Source organism: Suricata suricatta, chromosome 15 (genome assembly GCF_006229205.1).
Source record: "Suricata suricatta isolate VVHF042 chromosome 15, meerkat_22Aug2017_6uvM2_HiC, whole genome shotgun sequence".
Taxonomy (NCBI): Eukaryota; Metazoa; Chordata; class Mammalia; order Carnivora; family Herpestidae; genus Suricata; species Suricata suricatta.
The window spans coordinates 11,931,975-11,955,099 of record NC_043714.1 but is presented as its reverse complement, the minus strand read 5'-3'; the positions used below and the strand labels follow the sequence as shown (position 1 = coordinate 11,955,099).

Here is a 23,125-nt window from a genome sequence, read left to right as displayed (position 1 = left end):
CGTAAGCGTCCTAATAAAATGTTCATGGTAGAATTTGTGATAGCACATGGGCATTTGTAAAATTCTTTCAGCTTTGTTGTGTTTGAAAATTTTCATAATAAAACCTTGGGAAAATACCGTGTTTTTTTCAGTCATATGAAATGGCCATTTTGGGGAGGCCAAAATGGTCAAATACAAATGGTTTTTCGTGGGCTGTCCTAATCTATGCAGCCACATTTTGGAGCTGTTTTATTTAGCAGGCTTTATCTGACAAGGTGTTGATGCAAGGCTTAACTTTCTTCCAGTCATTGTGCTTCGCTGGCCTAGATTAATCTGTGGGTGGTAGAGGCCCTTGACGGTCCTAGGGACAGATTGCCTGACAGACCAGTCACTCCCCATTTCTGGTCTCTCTGGTTTAACTCAGATCTCATCTTCAGTGTAGAAGTTTTATCTCCTATTAGCAGCAACACCGGAGAGCCTGAAGGTGGGGAAGGGCTCTCTCTATGTGGTCGGCTTTGAGGCGGTGGCCTCCTTTGTAGGCTGTCCCCAAAATGTATTGTGATGCATAATTGCATCAACTATGTTTTTGGCCTATGATTTTCTAATACATTAACTCTAAGACCCATATGCTTTGCAATTTACACTTGAATCCACTGCAACTTGTGCTAGTGCTTTTCTACCGCTCCCCCCCAATCTCCCCCCATTTGCCTCTGGAGAACACTTTGTAAATGATGAGTTCTGTTCTAGAAAGTGGGAGCTGGGGAGGAGGGATAGCTGTGGATCTGCTGTCTAAAGGAGTTATGGTCGAAAAGCTTTTGGGGACAGGGCTGCAAATCAGTTGTGGTCATACTTGTTGGTTTTGTGACATAATTTCCTTGCCTTAGAGTTAGATGAGTGGGCTAGGCTTTGTTGTTGTTGTTGTTGTTACTATTTTTAGTTTTGAAAAAAGGTGTTTTGTTTTCTTTTTTCCTTACTGCTTCAGAGTTTCTGAATGAACACTACAACTCAGTTTGCTTTCTACCCTCTGCCATTCCCAGTTCGGCAGGAGACTGTCTGATTTTGAACTCCATAATCACTAAATACCGCTAATAACTGTTACCCACATGGGTGACTGATTCACCGGGGAGTGCTTTTTCCTCTGAGACTAGGTGTTTTCTCTTTATTGAGCGCCCTGTAGGGAGAAGTAATTAACTTTAAAACACTAACTTATGAATCCTGGCGTGAGGAAATGAATTTTTGAAGTTAACTACCATTTATATTCTGGTTTTAGCATCTTACCAATGGTGCTTCGATACCTTGCAGAGTCACAGGTGGAGGTTGATGGACCTGTGTCTTCACTGCAGACGGGAACAGCTGAATCCAGGCCACCAAGCAGATGTTCCCTGGGGCAGTGGCTCCTCAGCCTGGGCTTCCGGAGAGCAAGGAAGGTTCCTAGAAATAAAGGGAGGCTGATATTGATATCGATGGGCACTGCTAATACTTCCCTTTCCTTTACTATTTACACTGATGAAAATGGCATTGACATTTTCAGTTTTGTCCTCCTAAATTCTAACATCCCTTGTCACTCCTTCAGTCCTTGTGCCTTTTGTGTACGGGGTCAGTCAGGAGAACTGTGTGAGGCGCCTGACTGTGGGGCCAGGTGCGCGGGGGCTACAGCACCCTCCCAACGTGGGCCTTCTTGTGTCCGGCAGAGGTGGCCGTCCCGAAGATGGCTCAGTGAGGAACTTCCCTGACACAGAAGCAGAGGAGACCTGTTCATAGAGCAGCCTGGGTTCGTAACCAGCCTTTGGGAAACACTGGGCTTCTTTCTTAATATTTTTCTTCACTACTTACAGGTCTTTTCCTATTGCAAATTAGTTCTAGGATAACTCATGAAAATAGAAGAAACTTGAAGTGGTGTGACATTTGTTGGACTACACTTTGTGCCCTTATTTCTCAGGTATGAGCAGGAAGAAGTTTGATTTCTCGGATCAAGAATTTGAGGAGTTTATGCATTAACAAACGTTTGTTGAGTTCTTACTAGGTGCAGGGCAAACGTATGATAATGAATAAGGCAGATTCAGTCCCCGGCTTTATGAAACATGCATTCTGAAGGAAGAAAGAAATTAAGAACTAAATTATCAATGAAATAATGCTGTGAAGAAGTACATACTGTGTGAGACTGTATTAGAAAATGCTCTCACAGGAATTAACATGCAGTGGGGAAAAAGACAGTCTCTTGAACAAATGGTTTTGGGAAAACTGGATAGGTACATGCAAAGGAATGAAACCCAACCACTTTCTTTCCCCATACATAAGAAATTCAACATGTGAGACCTGAAACCATAAAAATCCTTGGAGAGAAAACAAACAGTAATTTGTCTGACATTGACCATAGCAGCATTTTCCTAGCTATACCTCCTGAGGAAAGCGAAATAAAAGTAAAAATAAACTGGTGGGACCACCTCAAAATAAAAAAAATTCTGGCCAGTGAAGGAAACAGTCAACAAAACTAAAGACAGCCTACTGAATAAGAGAAGATACTTGCAAATGGCAAAGGTGATAAAGGATTAATATCCAAAATTTATAAAGAACTGATACCACTCAACACCCAAAAAACAAATATTCTAATTAAAAATGGCAGAAGACATGAACAGGCATTTCTCCAAAGAAGATATACAGATGGTCAGCAGACACATGAAAAGGTGCTCAACATCACTCATCATCAAAACTACAGTAAGAGAGACACCTGTCAGAATGGCTACAATAACATAAGAAAAGAATTGTTGAGGATGTAGAGAAAAAGGAGCCCTCTTGCCCTGTTGGCGGGAATGCAAACTGGTGCAGCTACTCTGAAAACAGTATGGAGGTTCATCAGAAAATTAAAAATAGAACTACTCTACCATCTAGTAAATCATATTTACCCGCAAAATACAAAAACACAGATTCAAAGGGATGCATGCACCCCTATGTTTATTGCAGCATTATTTACAACAGCCTAACTATGGACGAAGGTCATCAGTTGTCCATTGAGAGATGAATGAAGAAATGGTATATGTATATAATGGAATGTTATTCAGCCATAACAAAGAATGAAATGTTGCCATTTGCAAACACATGGATGGAGCTAGAGAGTATAATGCTAAGTGAAATAAGTCAGTCAGAGAAAGACAAATCTGGTTTCACTCATATGTGGAATTTAAAAAACAAAACAAATGAGCAAAGGAAAAAAAGAAAGACAAACCAAGAAATACTTTTTAAAAAGTTTATTTATTTATTTATTTATTTAGAGAACTTCCATGTACAAGGCGGGGAGGGGCAGAAAGGGAGAGAATCCTAGGCAGGCTCCTTGCTGTCAGCACAGAGCCCAAAGTGGGGCTCGATATCATGAACTGTGAGATCATGACCTGAGCCGAAATCGAGAGTTGGACACAACCAACTGAGCCACCTAGCCGCCCCCCAAGAAACAGACTCTTAATTATAGAGAACAAACTGATGGTTACCAGAGGGGAGGTAGGTGGGGTAATGAGTGAAATAAGGGATGGAGATTAAAGAGTACACTTATGATGAAAAAGAAATAATAATAATAAAGAAAAACAGAAGGGGAAAAAAAAACTTGGTCACAGAATTCTGGGAAGGCCTCCTTGAAGAGGTGGGATTTAAACAGAACAAACAGGAGATAGCGGGCTGGGGGCAACTATGTGGTGGTAACCCAGTGTTGACATTCATTCAGGAAGAGGGCATGGCCTGTGCAGAGACCTGAGCCAGCACCAGAGTGGGGTGAGTTCTTTCTATCTGGAGCATGCACAGCCACAGGAAGTCACACGAAGTGAAAGCCAGAGTGGTAGGCTGGGGCCATGTCACACAGAGTCTTTTAGGCCACATCAAAGGTTTTTATTTTATCCGAAGAGTAGAGTGAACCCCTCAGAAAAATATGTTTGTTTTTTTTTTTTTTTTTAGAGGGTAATGAGAGAAAAAAATATTGTGGCTGCTGTATAGAGCCATGAAAGTTGGTTAAAGTATTGTAGTAGTTTATGAGATGATGGTAACATGGATTTGGGTGATCTCAGTAGAGGGGCAGAAGTATGTGTGGCTTGAGACACAGCTTCTCACTTCTTTTTATGTCCTGGCACATATAAATGGCTTTTAAATATCTCAGGGGTAAATAGGCAAGGATGACCCAGGGGCTGAGGGAAACTTATGTCTTGGCATAGTTGTAAGACATTTGCAACAGCCTGATGGAGAGAGCCTCTGACTTGAGAGATGGGCATTTGGGAAAAGAGGAAGAGGACGAAGTCAAGGATGAATCCCAGGTTTTTGGCTGAAGCAGCTGGCTTGATAGAGGGCTCTGAGATTTGGACAGCCAGAGATCATGGATTCAGTTGTGTGTATGCAAAGTTTGGGGTTTCCATAAGTATTCAAATGGATATTGAGTAGACAGATACGTTTGGACCTCAAAGGAGAGCAGTGTGTAAGTCATATGAGTGCATTAGTCAGGGAGATGGCATAGGACCAAGGCATACGGGATCTCCACATTTAAAAGTCAACGAGAGGAGAATGAACTAGCGAAGGAGATTGAGATATAGGAAGTTCAGAAAGGTAGAAGAAATAACGAGATGAAGAAGCAGAAAAAGTCAAGGAAAGAGAATGTTTAAGGAGAGAGAATTCCTTTGAGGGGGCAAGTAAATGAGGACTGAAAATGTTCCATTGGATTCAGTGACAGGGAAATCATTGGTGTGGCATTAGAGTGACTACCCTGTGCAGAAGCTAGATTGCAGCCTGCGTAAGGGTGTAAGGAGTGAGTGGGCCATCACAGAACGAAAGCAGTGAAATGATAGCTCTGTTGAGAATTTCATCTGTGATGGGAAGGAGAAGTTGCAGGGGCTCACTCTGGGCTTGAGGGAAGATGTAGTAAAGGCAGAGAAGCTGACTGTAGGGGAGAGGGAAAGGGTGAGCAGGGTGAGGTAGCTGAGGAGTCGGGAGGAAAACCGAGAACAGACGCTGGTGAATTGTAGGTTTGTGATGGGTGGCAGTGCAGTCCAGTTTCCTGCTGACGCTTGTCTTCTGTGATGTAAGAGCCTGTGGCATCTTCTGAGTATGAGAAAATGGAGTTCTTGAGGGGCAGAGATGTCTGAAATAGTCCTTGTGAAGAACGGGAATGGGAGTGTTCCAGAGATGTGTGCCCGATTGACAAGCAGCCCTGAGAGCCAGTTGGGGTTGGCTCGACTGTGCCCTGTGTCCACCAGCCCTGGGTGGCACGGGCCTCACAGGATCAGGGTTTTGTTGTTGTTTCTTTCTGAAACGATGCTCTGGAATCTGGTAAAAGCACACGCTCCTTTCGTCCTCCTCCAGACCCTGAGAATCAGAGCGGGCGAGACAGGAAGTAGTAGTGCGGTGGCTCTTTCTACGTGTGGTCCCGGGACCAGCTGCATCCAGTCACCCGGGTGGGAACCTATGAGAAACGCACATTCTCGGGCTCCAGAGACTCAAACTCTGGGAGTGGCCCCAGCAATCTGTTTTGACAAGCCCCTCGGGTGACTCCGAGGTGCTCCTGGGACCCACTGCTGCAAACGATTGCTGACTGGGTGAGGGGACAGAAGTAGCCCGCGCTGCCCATGGGCAGTCGCAGGGGTTTCCCCTGGCATGTTTTGGAAGCAGGTGGAGCCGGGAGTCCGTGGACATGAGACTTGGCTCTTGTGGTCTCCAGTGGCATCAGGCTGATGGTAATAGTCTCAGAGCACATGTCAGAAGTTTGGTCTTTGTCTGGATATAGGAATTTGCTGTTCGCTCCAGCAACAATTACAGGGAGTAATTTATTACTTTAGTTGTCATTGGCAAGGTTTTCAAACCATGATTTGCTCTATGCACATGAATTTGTTTTTAAATTTTTCATAAATATTTCCTGTCCTAAAAGTAAGTTGTGATTATTATAAGTGATAGTTACTTGAAATTCAGAATTTCTTTTTCCTTAAGGAAGGAGAGTGATTAAATATTACTTCAGAGATTTAGCCTGTTCACTTTATCTGGAATAGCAGGTGTGCCGTTATTGTGACACAAAGGAGGGAAGGCATTTGGTTGAAAGCCTGTAAATCTTGTAAAAGGGGAAGGAGAAGGTTGTGTAAGTGTGATGAAGTTTTGTCGAGGGGGGATGATTGGAGCTGTGTTGGAGAAGCCTCAGGGGTGAGGAGCACCCGAATTTAGTAGGGGTGATTCTCGTCTCAGTTCAGCATTGGCCACAGAGCTGTACTTCGGAACGCAGCTGGTGTGGTGAAGGGAGACAAGGGACTCTGGCAGCCCGAGCAGTAGTGGTGGCAGGCTGGCATCGTGAACGGGAGCTGGGATGGGAGGTGTGGAGGCTTGTGTGTGTGGCCCGATTGGCTCATTGGAAGTGTGTTGCATGGTGAATTCAACAAACATTTGCGTGCCTGGTTTAATGCCAAGACACATTCTAAAGGCAAGGAAATTGAAGCCCCAAAGTTTGATATTTTCCCCCAGTCAGTGGGGGGAAGTCAGTGAGGAAGCCAGGAATCGAATCGGGTTTCCTTAAGTCTGAAATGGGCTACCCGCCATGTGAGTGTAGTGGCTTGGTTTCCTGTGGCCCCAGGACAGGTCTCTCGTCCCTCTGCATTTCTCTAAAAACAGCATGAGAAAGCCTCCGAAATATTTGTGTCATCAATTTGTGTGATGGTGGGTCATCTTAATTCCCTGTCAACAGTTGGTTCACTATCATGTAACATTTTAGCAAACACTCACTTTAGCAGGACGGGTCTTTGAGGAAGGGACTGGGTGAAATGGCTCTTGGTCAGAGGATACCTAAGACACTCATCAGTTTTGTTGGGTTGGCCCTGATGCCTTGTTTCAGCTCTTGGCCATCAAATATTGGTACCATAGGTGGCTGCCTTGTCTTCAGAACATTTAAATGTTTAATTTGCGTGTGAAGCATTCAGCTTGACTGAAAAAAATTAAACACTCATCAACAATTTTGGAAGGTTGCTGCCTTGCTCTCCATACTATTTGTGCTAAATTAATTTATTGAACTAATCAGAGCTCTCATGAATTCTGTGACCTGCTCCTTTTAAATCAGTGAATAAATGGTAGTAATCTGGGGCTGGTTTTATTTCCCAGAAGGGACTATGTGGAGTTGGGGTTGGAAGGAAGTGGAAAAAATCCGTATACAGTTGCACACTCTCTTTCCAGTGTTTGCTCTGAGGTCCTGTTGCCTGGATCCCTACTGCCATGCCCCGGGGCACCTTCTCTCCCTGCCCGCTCCCCTCCAGCCTGTTGGCCGCCCTCCCCCCATGTCTCCCTCCCGCCCTTCCCTCCAGTGCTTTCATTCCCAGCTCCTTCTCCCTTCTTCTCTAGGGAAGCTTTTTTTTTTCTTTTTTAGTTTCACTGCATTAGAATTAGACTTGGGATGGTAATACCTGTGAATCAGAATCCTAGAGGATTAATTCCTTACTATTTAGTGTTCTGTTTCATCCAGACAAACTAAGTAATGGACTTTTCATGTAGGCATTTGATTAGATCCTGAAGAGCCAGCTCAAGCTGGTTCTGGGCAAGGGGCCACGTGTTGCAGCAAGACCTGTTTCAGTCTTGAATGATTTGGTACTTAGGCTAAAACCATTCAAGACTGATTCCAAGAAAACAAAACTGGCAGCACACTCTGTTCCATTTCATTTTGTCCAGCATGCTTGATTTTTTTAGGGTTTGGAGTTGGGAGATGGGACCAACTGAGAAAGGAATCCCACAAGTGGGAGAAAGGCTGTCGCATTGTGAGGGGAGCATTTCAGCCTGAGCGACCAGCGGTATTTGGCCATGAGGAAGGGCCTCTAAAAATAACTGGTGAGCAGAGCTTGCAGCCAGGTCCAATTTCAGCTCTAGAGGCCTTGTCCGTGGAGCAGTTGGCCAGTAGGCTCTGCAGGAAGGGCGGGTGGTGTGCATGATACCTGCTGTCGGCGCTCGATTTTGTCTTCCATACGTACTGTTCATGGATTGAGGAGGCCAAAATGGCTGAAGGTAAAGGCGCCTTTTTATGGTTTGGGTTAAAAGTGGTTTGGGATCTAGCTGACGGTTTTTAGTTTTATTTTCAGTTGCGTACCTTTAAAATATTTCTGCCTGACTACGTCTTCTGCACTTTCTATTTAGAACTGCTGGAGACATCAACTTATCCTGGCAGTTGAATTTTTCCTGGAGTACTTCGTTGTCCTTGATCTGAATATGTGTTGGTGTCTTAGACTACCTTTTAGTATATTATAGATTTGTATAATCAGAGACCAGGTTTTAAAAACTTCAGAAAAATGTACAAGTGGTCTGCCTTGGTCTTCTAGTTACAGTAAATTTAAAGAACTGTGTATAGTTAGATTTTAGGTCTCAGGTAACATCATAGGAAACTTAAGGCAGGAGCCAGTCTATCAGTGAGCACACAGACGGTTCCAGCAGAACTGACTCAGGCTTTACCATATGTAGAAACTGACCTAATTTTTGTGAAGCGGGTGATAAATGCAAAGTAAGGACACTGATGTTTTATTTTATATTTAAGTTGAATCATTAACTTCAAGGATTCTTTAATAATGTGTTGGATTTACATTTTTGTATGTTTGCTTTTGCTTTAGTTTGTGAATTAAGAATGTCTTTCCAATTAAGTTGAAAGCAAGCTACATTAGATCGTTATGCTTTTGTTTTTCAGTTTGACTTGGACTTTTTATTTATATATTTTTGTTTGCTACATTAGGTAACCTTACCAGAGTGGTCCTGCTGTATATTCATATATTCACAAACACATTTTTTATTTATGAAAAAAAAAAAAGCCGTAGTAGGACACCAAGATAGCTACCAACTCTCAGCTACCGTAGGGGCCACTGGAAGGAGTCTATTATTAGTATAGAGAATATGAGTATCTTTACTTTGAACTCCCTTTTAAATAAATGGTTCGAATGGGTCACTTCACGATTCTGATAAAGTACCTCATCCAGCCATGAAGAAGACTACGAGATATGTGTCTTTAGTTCTTTTAGAAGACATTTCTCTCAGTTTCTGTGGATTTACATAATCTACCTAGTTAGGTAAAATCAGCTAGTACTTCTGACCCACATTTATCAGTTCTTGGCTTCCAAAAGGTGACACTTTGTAACATAAAAAAAAAAACCCATTTGATGAGTTGTTTGACAGCTTTTGTGTTTTCTTCTTAAACTTTTAAGTGTGTGGGCTTATGTACAAATATGAAATCACCAGCATAATGCTAATAAGCAAAATGTGGGCACAGTTGATTTGTAATCCAGTTTGTTGTAATCCAGTTAAGTGACTGACTGAACCTTTGCAGGTGCTAGGGCACATCTTCTGGTTTTCTTTTTCCTCAACCGAACACATAAAATTACCTATGGTCTCTGGCTCACATTTTGTAGAAAGACACATTTCATTGCTCGCTGTGGTAAGTCTCTGTGTTGGGCAGTCAGAGCGGTTTTCTGATTCGGGGGTTGTTAGTTTTGGTGGGTCAACATGGCAAAAAAAATGGATCCCATAGTTCTTGCTATATTCCCCACCTCCATGAACAAAATCTTCGGGACTGGTCCCTAGGACTGCATGTGGAATCATGAGTCAGAGAATGAGATGAAGACTCTTAGATTTATTCTGATCTTAGAAAATAGAGTTAACTAGTAGATATTCTTCCAGAATAGCTTTGGGACAAAGTGCTGATTTCAGGTCTGTGTAAGGTGTTTGAGACTTTCTTGAAGTGTTTATTTTACTGTGCTTTTTTCAGCTCATTGGACAGAAACTGATCTGCCCATTGGGACTAGGTATGCCATATTTTCAAAGAGACATATCAGGGACATGTCAGTAACAAAGTTCTCCTAATAAAGATGTCCTGGGAAAGGCTCCTTTTAATAATTTGCTGTTTTGTTTCTTTATGGAATTAGTAAATGTTAACGGTAATAAGATTAATAATAATAAAGTAACAATTTAATTTACATTATAAAGAATGGATTAAATATTGCTAATAATTTCATATTCTAGCTAAGTAACATTTACCCTTTTATTGATGTTTGTCATTTGCATTTTAAATGAAAAATCTAAGATTTATTGTACATTTTTTGCATTTTTTTCAACGTTTATTTTTGAGAGAGAGAGACGCGCACGTGCGCACTCACACACACACACAGACACACACACACACAGTGTGAGCAGGGGAGGGTCAGAGAGAGGGACACACAGAATCCGAAGACAGGCTCCAGGCTCTGAGCTAGCTGTCAGCACAGAGCCCGACGCGGGGCTCAAACCCACGAACCGTGAGATCAGGACCTGAGCTGAAGTCTGATGCTTAACCAGCTGAGCCACCCAGGCGCCCCCATTTTTTGCATTCTTAAGCAGTTGGAAATATTATTTTAATGACGGACTCAATCTGATTGTCATTATTCCCTTATTCTTAAGATTGTTTTAAGGACAGTTCCAGGGAAAAAGCCCCCTGATTTTTTCCTCTCAAATTCTGTCTTTTCTTTCTGCTGTTTTTCATACCTCTTACAGGGCTGCCTTCCATCAGCACTGTTGGTTTTTAATTTCTTTGATTACTTTGTTGCTTTAATTCAAATAGGTGAGATTGACTTTGAAGTATATTCTTTAGTTTTTTGCAGTAACTTAGGAAACTTGATCACGGTTGTTAGCACCGTTTCTAAAACAAATGTAAACAGTCTGTAGATAAAGGTAAGTTCTTTACTGGGTTTGCACCACCCCATCCCTTATCTTTGCTGTGGTTCATGCATTTATATGCTTTAAAAAAAAACTTTTTACTTATATTTTGTGTTGTAGGTCAGTAACTTAGATGAATATCTCCTGAATTAACTTGGGTAGATGATACTTTGTTTTGAGAATCTTAGAAATTTTCCTCCATTTCTGCTTTAGGAAAGAGAAATGGGCATAGCATTGAAGTCAAGTAATTATTTTGTTTCATTAGCGATTTCATTAGAAACTCATTTTAAATGACACATCCGTATTTGGCGGTAAATGGATATTCCAGAAGGCATTCTTCTTACTACAATTAGTATTCTATATAAACAAGTCTATGTGCATATATTTGTATGAATATAGAAATAAAGGGTTTTAGACAGCATTAAAAAAATCTTTAATGTTTATTTACTTTTGAGAGAGAGAGAGGGAGAGACAGAGTGTGAGTGGGTGAGGGGCAGAGCAAGGGAGACACAGAATCCAAAGCGGGCTCCAGGCTCTGAGCTGTTAGCACAGAGCCTGAATTGGGGCTCGAACCCATGAACCACAAGATCATGACCTGAGCCAAAGCTGGATGCCCAACCAACTGAGCCACCCAGGTGCCCCTATACGGCATTAAAAAAAATGTCTTCAGGGGGCGCTTGGATGGCTCAGTTGGTTAAGCATCTGACTTCTGCCCAAGTCATGATCTCACAGTTCGTGAGTTCAAACCCCATGTCAGGCTCTGTGCTGACAACTCAGAGCCTGGAGCCTGCTTCTGATTCTGTCTCCCTCCCTCTTTGTCCCTCCCATGTTCCTGCTCCATCTCTCTCAAAAATAAACATTAAAAACTTATTTTTAAAAAGTCTTCATATATATGGAAGTTGAATAAACACACAACACTGCTAGTATATCTATGGTTCTCCCCTGTTCTCATTATTTTTTAACATTTTAGTGATGCTCTATATTGTTCTTATAATTTCTGTGCGTAAGACACACAGAAATATCAGAAATCATCATTTCCCCCACCAACATTGCTGAAGTTTTCACCCAGTCTCCCTCTCCCATGTGTGTGTTCAGATAATGAAACAGAGAAGCCTTTTTAAAGTGCATTTAGTATGTAACATTATAATCTATGCCTGGGGAGAATTTCAAAAAGTAACATTGTCTTTTTAGATAGCCAGCTTTTAGAAGACTTTTAATAATCCTATAAGAAACAGAGTAGATGGTCATATGTTATTTGGTAAGTATTCTTTTATGAATTCACCATATGATTGTAAATCTGGTCCTTTTTGATAGGTCTGTTATTTAAAGAACATTAGAAAAGAAAATTGACTTTTTCTTTAAGAATGAAGTTTGTCTTATTTCGTCATAATTGTGTATACTTAAATATGGATATATAGATAAAAATCTATGTATTTGAGTGTTATAGACACACATACACACTCGCTTTCTCAGACTGATTTAGTTGCCTTTTGAAAAGTTGATCTAGTGGTTTATTAAAAAAATGTATTGTTTAAGAATTTCATTTCATTTTTTCTTCTAGAAGATTTGGCAATATATTCTTGATTTGAGCCATTGGAAAACTACTACCAGTACTCTGTAATGAGAGTTGGATTCAGGGGTCCGAAAGCAGGTTCTAGATTAGAGCTAGTGCAGTTTTTTTGAAATCATATAATTTGGCTTACTCGTATGGATCAAGGAACTCGGGACGGTAGAAGTCAGATTTAATTCCTAGCTCCTCCCAGCTTGTCCTGGTGGATCCTGTGATCGTTTTTCTATAAAACGGGGATGCTTATTCCTGTCCTTCTCCCCAGTGGTTCTGAATCAGGCGTCACCTTTGCAGGGGCACTGTGGAGCAGGTGGCGGTGTTTTTGTTGGTCATAATCTCTGGGAGCTCCTTACTTTTGGGACCCAAGGAAACCAGGGTTGCCAGCTGGCCAGCAGTGTGGGGCACAGTTGCACAGGATAAAGAATTGTTTTTTATGGACATCCAGAAATGCCCTCCTGAGGAGCCACTGACAAGACCTCTGTGAGAGTCCCATGCTGCTGCGCACAGGAGACACTTTAAAATGTGTGAGCTGCGTTCAACAAAGAGAAGACAGTGTCCTGCTCTACAACCTGGATGAACTTTTCCTTTTCTCAAAGGGCATATGGAAATATGACCCATCCTTTTAGTGATATTTATTATATTCCTTTTTAAGAGAAATTGGAATACTATGGCCCTTTCTTTCAAGTGCACCATTGATCGTTTTCTCTCAGTGTCACTTGACTGTCATTTTTGTGTGTGCTTGTTTACTTTGGGCTGTAAGAATATTTCCTGAAGAAGACAAGGTATATTAAACACACCCAATGTGATACATGACACTCAGCGGACCGAGTTTACAATGCTGTTTCCTGCACTGAGACCGATTGTGCTTGATGGGCCTTTTCCTGCTTCCTTAGACCCCAAGGGATTTGTCAAGGACTGGACGGATTGCTGTACTATTTTCCTTTCTTCTCTGACTTCTGTTTCCTCTAAATAGTCTCGTTCCTTCTTCTGTCTCTCTGGCTAAGAATGTGGAGCCTTTTTGGGGGGGGGGGGGAGATATTTTCTGTGGCCATTAAGAGACTTTTTTAAGATCCTACAGACACTGAGTGGGTCAGAGGAAAGGATTTGGCTACATTTCTATAGGGTTTCATTAAGTTGTTGATATGCACTGAACTTTGGAGGAGGTTATAGTTAGGCCGTTTGGGCAAAGAACTTAGGAAGAAGGTACGCTTATTATGTGTATTACATGGTATATGAAATATAATATATGTGTTATATCAAACTTTAGTTTTAAAAAATTGTTAGCCAATGAGTAGTTTATTTCTTTCATTACTTTTAAGTCAGAATTTCACATATGTGGTATTGAGTCTAAACAGAATCTTTTCTATTTCAAAATCTTTATTTTGCATAACATGTTTTGAGAATTTGAGTGAAAACTGTTTTTGAAATGATTTACCAATGTAAGTACTTTCAAATTCCTGGAGAAATAATTCAGCAAAAAGAGGTGTTTAATATGATGTCGCCTTATATAATGACATTGTCCATCTGTTTTATCTTTAAACAGATACAAAGCATGGAGGACATAAAAATGGGAGGAAAGGAGGACTTTCTGGAAGTTCATTCTTCACGTGGTTTATGGTCCTTGCGTTGCTGGGCGTGTGGACATCAGTAGCTGTCGTCTGGTTTGATCTTGTTGATTATGAGGAAGTTTTAGGTAAGAATTTTGGTGTCGTTTCTTCTGTGAACTTGTAAAAGCATAAAAGACATCCTTTGCAATCTTAAAGATTTGTCATTATTTTGGGGGGTACTCTTAATTTCTGTAGCCTTTCAGTTCCTAACCGAGTGAGATACAAGGGGACATTAGCCGGGTGACCGGGAGGGATGGTGTTTCAACTTCTTTGAGCATGATCTGTAGTCCAAACAAAAAGGCTTTGTGTCATATGTACATCACACAGAAAAGTTTTATCAAATAGTACTTAACTCTTAGGAAACGCAGTACTCTAAATTCTGTTCATCTTGTTATGAGTTTTAAACATTCATGAGCCACTGAATTTATTCCAGGATCCAAGATCCTTCCTAAGAAAGCATTTTGAGCACACCCCTTTCTTCTTTTTAAAATGAATCTGTGTATGTGTGTGTGGTTATGTGTATGTGTGTGTATTGGTGCTGGGATAGGTTGTATGTGCGTGTAGTAGGTGTTGGAATAGAGATGTGTGTGAGGGTTGGGATAGGAGTGTGTCTATGGATGTAGGTATTGGGATGGGGATGGAGGTGTATGTGTAGGTGTTGGGAGAGGGGTGGGTGTGTGTGTGTGTGTGTGTGTGTGTGTGTGTGTGTGTGTGTGTGTGTTAGGTGCCATCTGTATGTACGCTGTTGACCCAGTTGCCATATTGTTTCTGCTAGTTGTCTTCCTTTCCCTTGATTTTTCCTTTTCTCTCCTTTGTTTTTTAAATTTCTTTTTATGCTTTTTATTTATCTTTGAGAGACAGAGAGAGACAGTGTGAGCAGGTGCAGGTTTGAGAGAGAGGGAGATACAGAATCTGAAACAGGCTCTAGGCTCTGAGCTAGCTGTCAGCACAGAGCCCAGTGCGGGGCTCGAACCCATGAACCGTGAGATCATGACCTGAGCTGAAGCTGGACGCTTAACTGACTGAGCCACCCAGGCGCCCCTCCTTTTCTCTCCTGGTCATCACTGTGGTTGTTGATGACTTTTTACGTTAATGATTCATTACCATTTTTGGAGTAATACTCCTTGGTTTTCTTTCCTACCTCATAAAGTCTTTTTTTAAATTGAGATAAAATTTACATAACATAAAATTCAATATTGTTAATATGTGAAAATGGACAGTTTACTGGCATACACTAATGTTCTTACTTTCTGTGTCTGTGATCTGCTTATTCTTGACATTCCATATAAATGGGATCATACAATATGTGGTCTTTTGTGTCTTCCTTCTTGCATTTAGCATGCTGTTTTCAAGGGTCAATACTTACTCCATCTTATGGCTGAATAATATTCCATTGTATAGAAACACACCACATTTTGCTGATCCAATCACCAGTGATGGACATTTGGGTTGTTTCTACTTTTTGGCTATTGTGATAAAGTGGTGTTCCTCTTTAATAATCCAGTGAAAAATGTGGACCCTGTCATTGAAAGTAAAACCCATGCTGTTCTCTGTGTACTGCATTGCATAGAAAATCCGCTCTCTTCCATAAAGCCTTCTGCTTTAGATGTTAGATTACAGCCATCTCTCTGGGGGTGGAGGGGGGTGTGGAAGGCAAAACATGCTTATGTGTAATCTCCCTTTGGTGGAAGCTTCCCACGGTTACTAAGGAGAGTGTCTCTGGAGAGATAGAGTCAAAGAGGAAGGATTTTAGTTTGGAGACAAACCTCTGAGTAGATCTGGGCTTTTGTTGACTTACCGTGATACACTGCTAGGAAATATCTATTAAACCAAAGAAGAGATTTAGAATTATTGTACATGTAAGAGTGAGTAACAATTTTCGTGTTTTTACATGCATGCAGCCAAAGCAAAGGACTTCCGCTATAACTTATCGGAGGTACTTCAAGGTAGGCCGTTGGAGATGCGTTCTAAGTCTGCTTGTGATGGTCTCTAAAACATCATCCTTATTTTATGCATCAGAGAACATGCACCAGTTTCCCCCTTTAAGTTTGTCAGAAAGTATGGTATTTTCTGTCTTTTTAATGCTCCTTGAGCTCTGTGCTGTGGATTGCCTTGACCTGCAGATCAGTGCTTTTTATTTATATTTTCTTAGTAGTAGAAACAATACTTCCTTATTTCTCCATCACTGTTATAACTATTACCATCATCATTATCACCATTTTTAATGTGCTTTCTAAACCAGACTTCTACTTAGCAAGGTAACTGTTTCCCTAAGTAGAACAAGGGCTCTGGGAGGGGAAAGATGGATCACAGCCACTCTCCTCCAAGAGTTCTGCCTGCTCTTAGACAGGGCTTTAATTTACTTTTTATTAAAGAGATGACAGTACTACAAACTGGTGCTTTAGTACTAATGTTGTATTTGTGGTTGTTGTCTGAAATATTTCTGCACATTATATATCTTCAAAACCATAATCCAATGATGAGTTATAAATCATGTTAATTTTAGGATGTTTTTTAGGGTTGAATGTATTTGACTAATATTTGAAGTGCTAAATCTAGCTGTGCTCCTAAGGGAGTAAAGCCTTAAGATACATATTTATTCTGTTTGACGAGGAAAGTCTTTGGTAGCATTGTCTTCTCACGTTATCTGTTTTAAGCTTTTTTTTTCCTTTAATAGATAGCCAGTGGTAGATAAGTCTTAGGCGGGACTACTAAGTTTTCCTTTGAATTTCAGGAAGCCAGTTTTATGTACTTTATTTCCAGAAGTCCTTTTTTAAGGTTGATTCATGATGTTTTTGTTGTAAATCATTATTCTATAAAATTTAAAACTAATTTCCCTCTTGTTTTCTGTATTTATACTTGATATTAATAAATATTAATTATTTATACTTAGTCTTTATTTGACATTTGGTGCGTGTTCCCTTCGTTTTGACTATTGATGGTGTGAGGGACTTTCATACTTTAGAGGCATTAGATCTCATGTTAGAAAGAAATCAGTAATGTTTCTTATATATGTTGAAACTTTTACCTAAAATCTTTTTTAGCCCCGTAATAAAATTCTTCCAAAAGGATTAAATCAGGGTACTATTAAAACTTTAAAGAAAATATTATCTCAGTTATATTTCTTAGATTGTTAGCCAAACATTTCCTGAATCTGTAAGTGAATTGCCTGTCACTTGTAGGTAAGATATTCAGTTAGGATTTTCAGGATTCAGAGAGCAAAGAATTGCATTGATTGGTAACGTTTGTGGCTGATACTCAAGACCGTAGTAAGCGCTAATACCTTATCAAACTTTTCTTCCCCTTTCTCCCATCCATTGTTTTCTCCCCTTTGCAGGAAAGCTAGGAGTCTATGATGCTGATGGTGATGGAGATTTTGATGTGGATGATGCCAAAGTTTTATTAGGCAAGTAGATTTTTTATTTTTTGCTGGAAACAAAACAGTATCTTTGCTTTAATAATACCTCTGTTAGTCATTCACATTTATCACAGAAGATATTTTCCCAATTTAAGTATAGATGTCATTCTTACTGAGTTGATGATGGCTTAATTGTTTTTCCATGGACTCACATTTCAATTCACTTTTATAAATGGATAAGTATATACCTCCTGCATATAATATTTTTATAAGCACAGAAATTTCATATCTGTTTTCAGTTTGAAAACACTTCATATTCTGACCTGAATATTCGACATAGATAATGTGCTAGCTTGTTTTCCAATATGGCAGTTAGAGCCATTCATTACCACCAGTTGACATAATTCACTCCCATTTGAAAATGTAAGTTTCTAAAGGCTTACATAAATTCGTTTTGAAATAAAATAGTAGAACTAAACATTTTTTAAATGTCCTATGCATATTTTAAAGGTAACATTAAAATATGAACCAGTAGTTTTTGGCTGGGCTTCTTTATTTCAGAAATTCTCTTTCTATCACTAGAATTACCTGTCTTTTATCATTGAAATATTTGTTGTTACATGTAAATATGTGATATTCTCTCATTTGTTTTAAAATGCTGCCTTCCTAGAAAGGATGGTGCTAATTTTAATATGCAGATTTTGTGTGATCTGGCCTGGTGAGATGTGTGTTTCCGCTTGTGAAACACTTCCTTTGCTTTACTATGTAGTGTTACATGTATTAAAATTTGGTACACACAACTATTCAGAAAAATTACACATGCAGCATGGTGAAGTATGCTATGTTCGCTAGAGTAATAGTGCAAAGAAGTGCATCTTAGGCACACAATTTTGCGTCTGTTTTATGGACAAGAAGAAAAATGGGAGGATATCACATCTAGAACCAGTGGCATGGTTTTCAGCACATTAATCTTAATCGTCTCATAAAATAGTAAGCTTTAAATATGAAAAAAGTATAGTTGTGATTAAATGCAATTTAGCTTCTTAATTTTGACCTTAGTTTCTGTTTTCTTATTACTGCTCATAATTCCCATTATGTTTTCTACTTACCAGTGGAAACTTACTATCCATGAAATTTTTTCCCTGTCTTAACCTTAATGGAATTTTCTGTGTAATTTTGTCATTACATATCTAAATTTTTCTATAGTAATATAGAAATTTTCCATAGTAATATAGTAAATCCTAAGAAGACTATCATCCAAGACATGTCAAAGAAGTAAAATATATAGAATTTAACATATTGGAATGATGCTAATATGCTTGCCTATAAATGGTTTATTACTATATTATATTACTTAACTTTAAACAATAGGTTCTAAATAGTGAAGCTTTTTCATTTTAAAGATAACTTCATGTGGGCCATGCTTTCTCATTTTTAGAGATAATATTATTTCTCATCTACTATATTTTGTTGGGTTTTTTTTTTTTTTGGCTGAAAATTAGCTATGTGGCTTGTCAGGGAATATCAACTATTAAATATTAAAAAATATTTTTCCTATAGAACACACTGATTTCCAAATACATTAATACCTTGATTTTTAGTATTTTAAATTGCAAGAGTTTATTTCCTGTAATGTTTTTAAGCAACCATTAAGAGGTGATTTTTTGTAACTTGGAACACTGCCATTTGCAATAGACATATATGTGGTTTGGGCAAATTGTAACTTGTTCCTTTTATAAAAATTATATATTTGGAAGTAGAACCAAATTTGGTGAATCTGAGCATTCATTTTGGTAATTTGACTATTAAACTCATGAAGGCTAAGATAAACTATCTGACCGTATAAATGTACTAACTCATGTGGCTTCAAGGCTGAAACAAGCCAGAGGTGAGCGGTCAGGCTCACTGATGTCCTTGGACCTTATTTCTACAATGATTGAATTCTCTGCATGAAACACAAGCTTGACTGGAATCGAACTTTATATCCAGAGTTCCTTTTTAGTTTGTGAGGTTATCAGAGCTTAGTTGTGCCTCTGTTTCTGGCAGGTCGCTGCAAAGAGACAGCCTTTAAATTCTTGGGGTACAAGGACATTAATGGGCTCTGTGTGTTCAGGGAAAGGTTATGGGGGAGGTGAATTCAGTGAGTGTGTATCCCCAAATAAACCAGACTTCTTGGGTACATTCTCACTGGAGAGGCTGCTCAAGGGTCTGGGTTTTGGATTAAGGCACAGGGAGACCAAGGGACAGACACAGGTAGGAAGCTGGAGATTGGGGGAGTGTGGCTTGTAGATGTAGTAACATCTGAGATATGCTGAGCTCTCACAGGTTTGGCATTTCTTTCATAAGTATTTCTTTCTGCATTCTTAAATTTGCATATTCCCAGTGTTACCAATATGAGGACATGTACCCATCCACATTTCCATTTCCATTTTAAGATTTGGTTTTTCTTGTGAAATATAAAGAGAGAATGAAATATGTGTGGGTAAAGCAAGATATTCTGAATAGTCATCATTAATTTTATTTCATTGTTTCTGGCCATGGTCCTTAGGATCCACATTGAAAGTATTCTAAGCCTGTTCTAGTTTACATACTTCTTACTTTTGTGGCCAAATTCCTTAAAATAAAGTATCATTGACAAGGATTCAGATTATTGAAAACTACATTGTTGGAGATTGTATTCTTTGAAAACTTGTTTCCTGAATAAAATTAACAGGAAATGATCCAAGGACTCAATGCTTAGAGTAGCATCATTGTAGAGTAACACCATCTAAGGATTACATGATTGTCCTTTGGTCTGTGACTGGCACTTTGCTGGCACCACATCCCGTGTGGCTGGAGAACCAAAGGGAAGGCCAGCAGCAATTCCTAGAGCCTTGATAAGCTTTCGCGGACTGGACGCATGCGTGAGTGACCTGGATCTTGTCCACTCAAAGGCACTCGCCCCCGCCCTTGGGGTCAGGCCTGCTCTCAGAGGCTAAGGGATTCCACCCCCAGAATATTTCCTGTTTTCTCCTTGAGGTAGTACTTTTGTCTTAAGGACCACAGGGAGGTTGCATAGTTGGGTCATAGTTTTGTTCAGATACTTCTGCATAGTTGTTGAACACTGCAGCCTATCATACTGAAGGGTAGTAAAGTTTTATAATTTATACTTGATACTTGGAAGTACTCATCTTTGAAAATGGAGAAAAATAAACTTGTTATGAATACGCAGCTACGGTATTTTAAGGCAGGAAGAAGAAACGATGCTATTGTAAACTGTTAAATTCAGTGAAAAATATTCTAGTTATATCAAAAAGTAATTTAAGTACCAGAAATACCAACTGCAATTTGTTTTCTCCTACTCCCCCATACCTGAAAAATGATATGATGTAGCTCTTCTATGGACTAAAGTGGGGGAAATACACTGTATACTGTAATATTTATACCTGGTATCGTATTGGTATAGCTTAGCTGCCAATATTGATTGCTGGGTGTGAAAGCCACATGGCGAAGTTGGAGTTGCCCAGGCCTGACCTACTGAATGAGGTGGTTATAATCTGGAAAGCTCTAAAGTCATGGATGTTTTCATTTCTTACAGCCAGAGCCATCTACCCTGTGGGGTTTTTTTTCCTTTTTCAAAATTGTGGGTTTTGTTATGTAGGGTTTGGCAATATTGGTGGATTTTTATGTTTACTGGGCCAAGAGATGTTTCTTACCCAAAGCCGGTTCTTCACAGGAAAAATGATGAAAACAACATATACTTTGCTTTCCATCATGATAGCCTGTTTGGGGACTAACACTTAAAACAAAACAAAACGAGAAAACAGGAGCCAGGGGTCTTTGCAGTAGAAGCTTATTTCTTAGGCTTGTGGAAAGAGAATCTTGGAATATTCCTATTGCAAATGACTGACTGGGACCTTGATCAAATTTAATATGGGTAAGCAGAGTGAATTATTACTAATAGCTGACTCATTATTGGTCAGAATTAGAGGACCACGAGTCAGTAGCCAGAACAGTGGAAATTATAGCTAACATCTTACAGTGTTAAAATTTAAGTTGATTATCTGATATAACTTGAATACATTTATACGTCCATCTGTGGATGCTATAAAGAGTAATCTTGCTAGTCATGTTAATTCCGGAGTTTCTTAAGTTAACTCTGGGCCCTATGGGGAAAAGCATGAGGGATGAACCTTGTTATTTTCTTCAGTGAATATGCACCGATACCTGTAATGCTTGTATAATCAACTCTCAATAACATCTGATCTGTAAATCAGCACATGTGGAGGTTGTCAGAGTATCTATCTTTTTACCCTCACACTCCTTTCATTCGTTCTTCCCACTGACATCAAATCACAGTTTATTTTGGCTGATACAATCTTGTGTTTCGGGGCGCTCGACTCTCTACTGAGAGAAAGGCAACCCTAGTGAGGGGCTGGTAGGAATGATTAGGATTGGTCAAATTGCGCCTTTCCTGTGGTGCATATGATTGAGAGTTGATTGTAAGGTGTGCATCTTAATCTGCTTCTTTATTTTCCAAAATGCCTTTTCCGTAAACTTCGGTGACCATGATGCACATCCTTTTTGAGATCACTCTTCCTCAACTTCTTTTTTCCACCTAACTGCTCTCCTTATTTTCTCTTTCTCTCTTCCTTTATTCTTTATGTAGGCCTGACCAAAGATGGCAGTAATGAAAATATTGATTCTCTTGAGGAAGTCCTTAATATTTTAGCAGAGGAGAGTTCAGATTGGTTTTATGGTTTCCTCTCATTTCTCTATGATATAATGACTCCTTTTGAAATGCTAGAAGAAGAAGAAGAAGAAAGCGAAACTGCAGATGGTGTTGATGGTACGTCACAGAATGAAGGGGTTCAGGGCAAGACTTGTGTCATTTTGGATTTACATAACCAATAACTTTGATTCAGGGACTCAAGTCATTGGCCTACGAAAAGCCAAAGCAGTCTCCTGTTTCTTTCTCTCCTTTGCTCACCCAGGGCTTAACGTGCAGCGGGGCAGCCGTGACCAAACAGTGCCAGGCGGCCACGCGATTTTGGCCCCGGTGCAGCTCCTAGCTAGCCCCTTGCCCGGCTCCCCCCACCGCTAGGGGGCCCTCCGCATTCTTGTAGTAGTCTACAGAGTGCATTGACGATGTTGTTCTTGGTGGTGTAATTGGTTTCTGTATTGTTTTGTTTCAACTTATGTAATCGCTGAACTAAATTGAGAAACCTAATAGCAGATTGTTTTGTGATTAACCCTTGATGCTTGTCTTTCTAACACACTATTAATTGACATGATTATAAGACACTTGATTATAAAAATGTTTCTAGCATGATTCGTACATTAAATGCTTCTCTGTTGATCCTTAACATGACTGGTGTGTAAAGTGATGGCTCTTTAAAAAGCTGATATTCTTTATTGTAATCTGTTTAGGTTAACTGGTTTGTCAGATCGGTTAATACAAATTTCAGTGTAAAATTCTGTATTAATGGTGCTTTTAAAATAATTTGAAAATAACCCCATGTTTTTGCCTTAGGGTAGTGAAATTACTGTATTCAGATAGTAGTATGTCTGAATATTTCTGTATAAAAGCAAAATTTATTTTTAATTTATTTTCCAAATATACATCCAGAGAAAGTAATTTGTATTTTTTTTTAAGTAGGCGTATTACTACAGAAGAGGGAAGTTGTGAATATGTATCTTAAATAATGTTGTACATATTAAAATTATTCATCCTAAATTTAAGTCTTTTTCCGTTTTTTTCCTGTATTTCCTTACTAAGTAGCTGTTAACTTTGGCTTAGGTAAAATATGATGTTCAGATTCATAGATTAAATTTGCCAAAGTGGTGATTCTTTTCTGGAGAATGAATTTTTTTGCCATTAGAAAACCTTAAAAACATCTTTGAATCAGTTCATTTAAAACGAATTTGCTTCAGCAATAGTAAAAGCAGTTATATTAGCTGTATATGACATGCATT

The 23,125-nt window shown here is 39.5% G+C and overlaps 1 protein-coding gene across 3 annotated transcripts in view; it reads left to right on the top strand.

Annotated features, from left to right (window-relative positions):
- ASPH (aspartate beta-hydroxylase) overlaps positions 1–23,125 on the top strand; it is a 210,243-nt gene that overhangs the window by 21,124 nt on the left and 165,994 nt on the right. For 2 of the 3 annotated variants that reach the window (XM_029923909.1, XM_029923907.1), the window contains exons 2-3: positions 13,749–13,898; positions 17,150–17,218. In XM_029923909.1, the coding sequence (XP_029779769.1) occupies positions 13,749–13,898; positions 17,150–17,218 (219 nt within the window). Of the gene's footprint in view, positions 1–7,729; positions 7,975–13,748; positions 13,899–17,149; positions 17,219–23,125 lie in introns of those variants that run through there. The other variant, XM_029923908.1, reaches the window with a different exon arrangement.